Below are 7,115 nucleotides of genomic sequence, written 5' to 3' on the forward strand. Positions count from 1 at the left end.
AATTTCATGCAAAAATAATGGATTTCTTTTTACTATTCCTAATATATTGACATAAAATGTTAAATAACTCGTAAACTATTAATTTTTTTATAATCATACCTTAATACTTTGAACAGAATAATGAGATGAATCAATTGGCGGAAAGAAAACATATAGTTGCTTACTTAAAAAATTATTCATTTTGCTCATATATTTTTTTAGAGCAATTATGTGTTTTCTTTGTACCAATTGATTTATCTTATTGTTCTGTTCATGAAAGTATTAAGATACAATTGTAAAAAAATTAATAATAAGAAGAAATAATAATAAGAAAAACGGTTCAAATAATTTATAAAATTAATAATAAATATAGAGATACGAGCCAAACTAGATTTTATTATTATAAAACAAAAGTTTATCACAAACATTTCGATTCTAATTGGGTCATTTTTAATGTTGAAATTGATACAATTTGAAATCAACGATTTATTTGGAAAACAGTAACTTGACAAAACACATGATAAAATTTAGACAGTAATTATGATAATATATAAATTCATCATAGTGTGTGTACAATTTCGCTGGATGGTTGTGAGCATTATTTAACATATAAACATGAAAATTAGATAATGAAATATTTAGATAAAAACGTAAACATACAGATACTTTACAGCACATGGTGATCATCAAACGGTTATTTTATAAAGTGATCTTAATAACGTAGTTGCAAAGATTCAGAATTGCACTTTCGCACTAACAAATGAACAAACTCTGAATATTGTTTAAAAATATAATTTGCAAAAGATTGTATAAATAATAATTTACAAAAATAAATATAAGTCGCAAGCTATAAAAATTTCTCAACTCATATACAAAATTTCACAATTATGATGATACGGTTAGTATAAATAAAATAGAAAATTTGTATGTCTAATGATACAACGGTAAAAATATATGAATAAAATTAAAACTATATATAAAAGATGTCTTGAGATAAAAAGTTTATAAAAAGATTAAAAATTAAATACAGGAACAAACGGTAAAAAATTAAATACAGGAACAAACGATTAAAAATCGAACGATCAAAAATAAAAAAATGTAATAAATAAAAAGTATCTGTTAACTTGTAGTGCAATATTTAAAAGTAACATTTAAATATGGAAAAAAATTGTGAGATAACGTGACTAAAATATGTCCTCTTTAAAACCATTTTACTTTCATTGAAATATTTTTTTCTATCATAAAAAGCAAGATATTTCAGATGCTCGAGTTAGATGACATCTTATATATGAAAATCAAATTTTCTCAGATGTGACTGCGCGCCAAAATGGATTCGGACTTTTAAACAATCAATTTGAGACGCTAATAAAACCCCCTCCCCCCAAATTAAATAAGAAATATGTTATACAGTATAATTAATAAATTAAATAAAGCTCAGTTGAGATAAATCAGTATAATCAAATAATACCTATTCAATACAGGATGACAATATAAAAATTGGTTTATTTAAATCAATGTTTCGATCCTGTTTCTGATCTTTGCTCTGATCAATGCTCCATATAAATTGTTAATCGAATTCAGTCATCTAAGAATAGTAATATAACAGTGATGTCATCTGGTACTTCCTGGTATATTATACAATAAATTTATTGTCGTTATATAATAAAATATAATGTAAAAAATTTTTTTCTGACTTACATTGTTTGATTGTCTGCAACATTATTAAGTTATTCATGCGTCGGACGTTGAGTCTCATCTGACGAGACAACAATACAAGACATACAGTACAAACATATAAAATTTATAGAATATTGAGTGTATTATTTAAACATAATTATGTTATCATAAGCTTTATCCAACAATTCCGTATCATTCTGTAAATTTAAACCTTTTTTATTTAAATTTAAATTTAGTTTGTTGTTTGATAAAAATAGTTTCTGAGATAAGTCTTTTATTCAGTATTTTTTCCTCATCTAAGATGCGTATATTGTCCCAATCAAATTTATGAGAGTATTCCAATCGATGTTCCATAATAACCGAGCGCGTGTGACATTCCAGTTAATGTATTGTTGTCTCGTCGAGATGAGACTCGACGTCTGACGCAGCTTAATAACATTGCGATGATCATGTAAGTCAGAAAAAAATTTGTTACACTTATATTCTATAACAATTCGATAAATTTATTGTATAGTATATAATTTATTGTATAGGAAGTACGATGACATCAATGTTACATTACTATTCTTAGACTCTTGAATTCTGTTAACAATTTACATGGAGCATTGATAAGGATCCGAAACAGGATCGAAACGTCATGTTATTATTTAAATAAATCAATTTTCACATTGTCATCCTGTGTTGGCTCGAATAGGCATTATTTGATTGTATTAATATGTTATACATTTATATCATCGGATCTTATTTCTTATTTCTCAATAACGCTGCCTAGTTACGTGTTCTCTCATTAAAAAATAACTCCTGTATATACGCCGCATTAATTTATTAATTATTATTTATTATGTTTAAGATAAATAACTTATATCAGTAAAAACTTTGTATTGTCTAATTTGAAAAAAAATTAAAAATCCGAAATATTTTATTTTTTGTATTAAAAAAAAACTTTTTAAAATCTTGCATTTTTGGCGTATGTCCCATAGATGTAGAATATGACTACTCCTAGGGGGAAGGGAGAGAGACATGTATGGCTTATGAAAAATTTATAAATAATGCTTATAAATAAGGCACAATAACTTAGAAATAAAATGACACAATAATTTAGAAAATATGTTTACAAATTTTTGTTAAGGATTAAAAATGATAAATATATAGGTATCCCGTACGTAGTTAGGAAATGAACGCTCTTACGTGTACAATGACAAATAGTATAAGTTTAATTTGTTTATAACTTTTTTGAAAGGTGAACAAAAGAAAATTACGTATGGACAAATACGTACGCATGGTGAACAATCGAATCTCGCGTGTAATTCGGAAGAAGGTTCATATAGGATTATTATAATACAATTTTTTATTTATTTATAATTTTTTTTTCAAGGGTAGACAAAAATTTTTTTTGTGGACAAATAGATAATGCGATGCTAATTTTGTCAAAATTTGCATTTGGAGATGTCAGCTTCACAGACCTGTTTGGGATATACGGCATTTTTAGCGGGCGGGATTTATGTCCAAAGCATACAAAGTACGCAGATTGGATTCAGTGCACTAAATGCAATATACACATTACGAAATATGTACGTTATGTAATAACACTTGTAATATATGTAAGAAGATTGTAATTAATATGTATTATATACCTATATATTTATCATTCTTAATTTTTAACAAAACTTTACAAACATATTTTCTAAGTTATTGTGTTATTTTACGTCTTATTTATAAGCATTACTATATTTGTAAATTTTTTATGAGTCATACTCCTCCTATGAGTAGCCATCCCACCTCTATGGGATATTCCAAGATATTCAAAAAATACAATGCTTTCAAAAAGTTCTTTTTTTAATATAAAAAACAAGTATTTCGGATTATTAATATTTTTTTCATAATAGTAAACAGTAGTACAAAGTTTTTACTGAGTACATGGTTAGTATATAGTTTATTTATTAAACATAGTAAATAATACTTAATAAATTAAGATGCGACATATATCCTATAGTGAGAGAACTAGGCAGTAATTAGACAGTGTTATTGAGAAATAAGAAATAAGATTTGATGGTGTAAATGTATAACATATTTCTTATTTAATTTGAGGGGGGAGGGGGATTATTAGCATCTCAGATTGATTATTTAAAAGTACAATTTTTTCGACATACAGTCACATCTGAGAAAAAAATTTGATTTTCATAACAGGATGTTTCATTTAACTCGAGCATATGAAATATCTCGCTTAGTTTTTATGATAGAAAACAATGTTTCAGATGAAAGTGGATCGGTTTTAAGGATCGGTTGGTCAAGTTATCTTTCTTCTAAGTGGAGACGCCAAAAAGATATGAAGGTCACCTCCATTTTTTAAAATGGAATTGTATAATTTCTTTACGTAATATGATTTCTCTAATTATAATATATATAAAATTATATTAATTATATAATATAATAATAATAATTATATTAATCAGTCCATAAGTTGATGCTTTTTGGAGTCAAACAGGATGTCGAATAAGATTTATTAGTTCCAATGTCTTATACATACATTTCGATCCAGCTTCGGATCCTTTTCAATACAAATTCAATGAACGTAGACATGTAGACATTGAAGATATGTAGATATTGAAAGTAATAAATCTTATTACTTTCCTGTGTTTGGACTTTCATCCAAAAGGCATCAACTTATAGACTGATTCATCTCTAATGAGCCTAATTACAATATTTAATTCATATTAAAAGTATTAAGGTAGCGATATCAAAAAATTAATAATTTAAGAGATATTTTATACTTTATTTTGGCATATATTAATATAAAATTAAATAACTCGTAAACTATTAATTTTTTTATTCATATATTCGAGTTAGGTGGAACCTGTATATGCGAATGACCAAACGTTTCGACTCGCGATTATATCTTAAATTTATAAATCAAGAATTGTATTGTATTATTCGGAACATCTATCTTCGATTATTGGCGCTGTCTACTAACATATTTATGTTGTACGTTTACACGGTCGGTTTTTATTTCTTATTTCGTATAGTAACTTTTCCTAGTTACGCGTTTTCTTACTATATATGTTATAAAGAATAAAAAACAAGATCATTGCTCGAACAGTTACCGATAGATGTCAAATCTCATACGTATGGCTTTTCGATATTCTAATACTGGCGATTTATTTATTTTTCTGCTTGCAGATCAAAAAGCAATCAGCGTTGGATGAAACTGCGCACAACTGTGCAGCTATCATCAGCGATGCAGAAGAAGCCTCCGTTAAAACGTGAAGACTCGTTTTTAAAAAGATTTGCCACCCGGCCAATTCCAGAAAGTCAGGAGACATTGGACATTGCCGGGGATGGGACAGATAAGAATATGGGTAGTCGACGAGGCAGACGACCTCATAGGCAAAAACCACCGAAAACTGTTGTGAATCCAGATGAGGATTTCTATTACTACTGGCTGATGCTTGTCTCATTCTGTGTTCTTTACAATCTATGGACGCTAATCGTGCGCCAGAGTTTGCCGGAACTGCAGGCTTTGGCGCCCGGTACTTGGTTCGCCCTCGACTGTTTTACCGATTTCACTTTTTTTTTGGATATATTAGTACAATTTCGTACCGGTTACTTGGAGCAAGGCCTCATGGTGTACAACAGCCGCAAACTTGCCGGACATTATTTCAAGTCTAAATTCTTTTTTTTGGATTTGTTCGCATTGTTACCTGTTGATTTACTGCAGTTGAGTCTTGGCAGCAATCCGATGCTGCGGTTCTTCCGATTCTTAAAACTTTATCGTGTATATAACTACTATTACATGGTTGAATCCCGTACAATCTACCCGAACTTTTGGCGCGTTCTCAACTTAATTCACATATTACTTCTTCTCGCACACTGGTTTGGATGTTTCTATTATTTGCTAAGCGAAGCGGAGAGTTTCCAGGGAGATTGGGCTTATCCCCACCGGCCCGGAGAGTACGCTACTTTAACAAGAAAATATCTTGGCTCTGTGTATTGGTCTACTTTAACTTTAACAACAATCGGGGATTTGCCGACACCGGAAACTAATGCAGAGTAAGTAATGTAATTTCTACATTAATTTATATAACATTACTTTTTGCTCCTTGCTACTCTCTTTCGTTTTTCTTCTCTTTTTTTCTTTTTATCATATCGCTTTTATTATCCTTTCAAAAAAATCATTCTTTCCATTTGCTGGAAGGTATGGTCGCAGCATATTTCATATAATAAAATATTGTCGGATTTATATAATACATATTATCGGAACATGTATCAATGTATGTCTCGCGTATTGCGCGTTCTTCGAGAGCTAGATCCCATTAGAGTAGGAGCGAGCACTCTCTATCTCGCGTAAATCGGATTTAAATTCTCGTATACCATTTGGATGCAAACAGAGTGTTACACGAACACCCCGTCTGTCATTGTTGCAGTCATTCGTTATGCAACGGTATCTCCCTCGTGGCGTCCTAAATTTTGTGGGCGTTGAATCCGAAAACGGACACTACGAATCCTGGAATTAAGGGGTCTAATCACCTTAACAAAAATAAGATTTAAAAAAATTAACTGCGTAGAATTAATCTACATTGATGGAAACGGGCATTAGTGAATTTAGATGCCTAGGAATTAGACTCGTGAAGCGGCCTTTTTGTTGTTGTGTTGGCAGAATCACGGGTCACCCCCGGAGGCTCGCTCGTCGCGGCCGACTGTCCAGGCTTCTGCAGTTCAAGCATAACGGAGGGTAGGATTGTTTCTAAAATAAAAAAAAAACGAACAGGATTGCCATAGATCTAGAAAACCGGGAAAACTGGGAAAAATCAGGGAAATTGAAATTGGTCATGGAAACCGAGAAAAATCAGGGGAAAATGTAAAAAAGTCTAAAGTCTTTCGAAATTTGCTCACAATTCCCTGTTCCTATTTCAAATAATTGTTATAATTTTTTAAATATTATATCTGACGTTTATAGTCAAATATGTTAGTCAAATATTCAAAACTTGTGCACTTTAAATGATTTTAATAAAATAATTAAAATTTATATTTTATTCAGTATTTTTATTTGATCTCTCTTTTTCGTCATATTTGCATTCTTTTTTCCAAAACTAATTTATTTTTTGCTAGTTTGAATTTGCATCCAAAATTGTACTATGTTACTAAGCTTTTTTTCCGTTGTTTTTAATAATATAGACCAGTTTTCCTACAATCCTTGAGTCTTAAAATGTAAAAATTTATATATTTTATATTACTTACTGGAAAATCAGAGAATTTAAAAATTCATTTTCTGTGGCAATCCTGGAACGGAAAAAGAAAGGGAAAATGAGAATAAGAATGAAAAGCGAGAGAGAACGGGATTGTGAGAGACGAAGAGCGAATGAGGAAGGGAGAAGGAAAATGGGGAGAGAGAGCGAGCGAGCGAGTGAGAGAGAGAGAGAGAGAGAGAGAGAGAGAGAGAGAGAGAGAGAGAGAGAGAGAGA

General features: G+C 30.2%; 1 protein-coding gene across 1 annotated transcript in view; it reads left to right on the forward strand.

Moving 5' to 3' along the window:
* LOC105625735 overlaps positions 1-7,115 on the forward strand; it is a 132,818-nt gene that overhangs the window by 101,977 nt on the left and 23,726 nt on the right. The window contains exons 4-5 of the mRNA XM_012207057.1: positions 4,834-5,703; positions 6,311-6,385. Of these exons, the coding sequence (XP_012062447.1) occupies positions 4,834-5,703; positions 6,311-6,385 (945 nt within the window). The remainder of the gene's footprint in view (positions 1-4,833; positions 5,704-6,310; positions 6,386-7,115) is intronic.

This window comes from Atta cephalotes (assembly GCF_000143395.1).
Source record: "Atta cephalotes unplaced genomic scaffold scaffold00003, whole genome shotgun sequence".
NCBI lineage: Eukaryota > Metazoa > Arthropoda > Insecta > Hymenoptera > Formicidae > Atta > Atta cephalotes.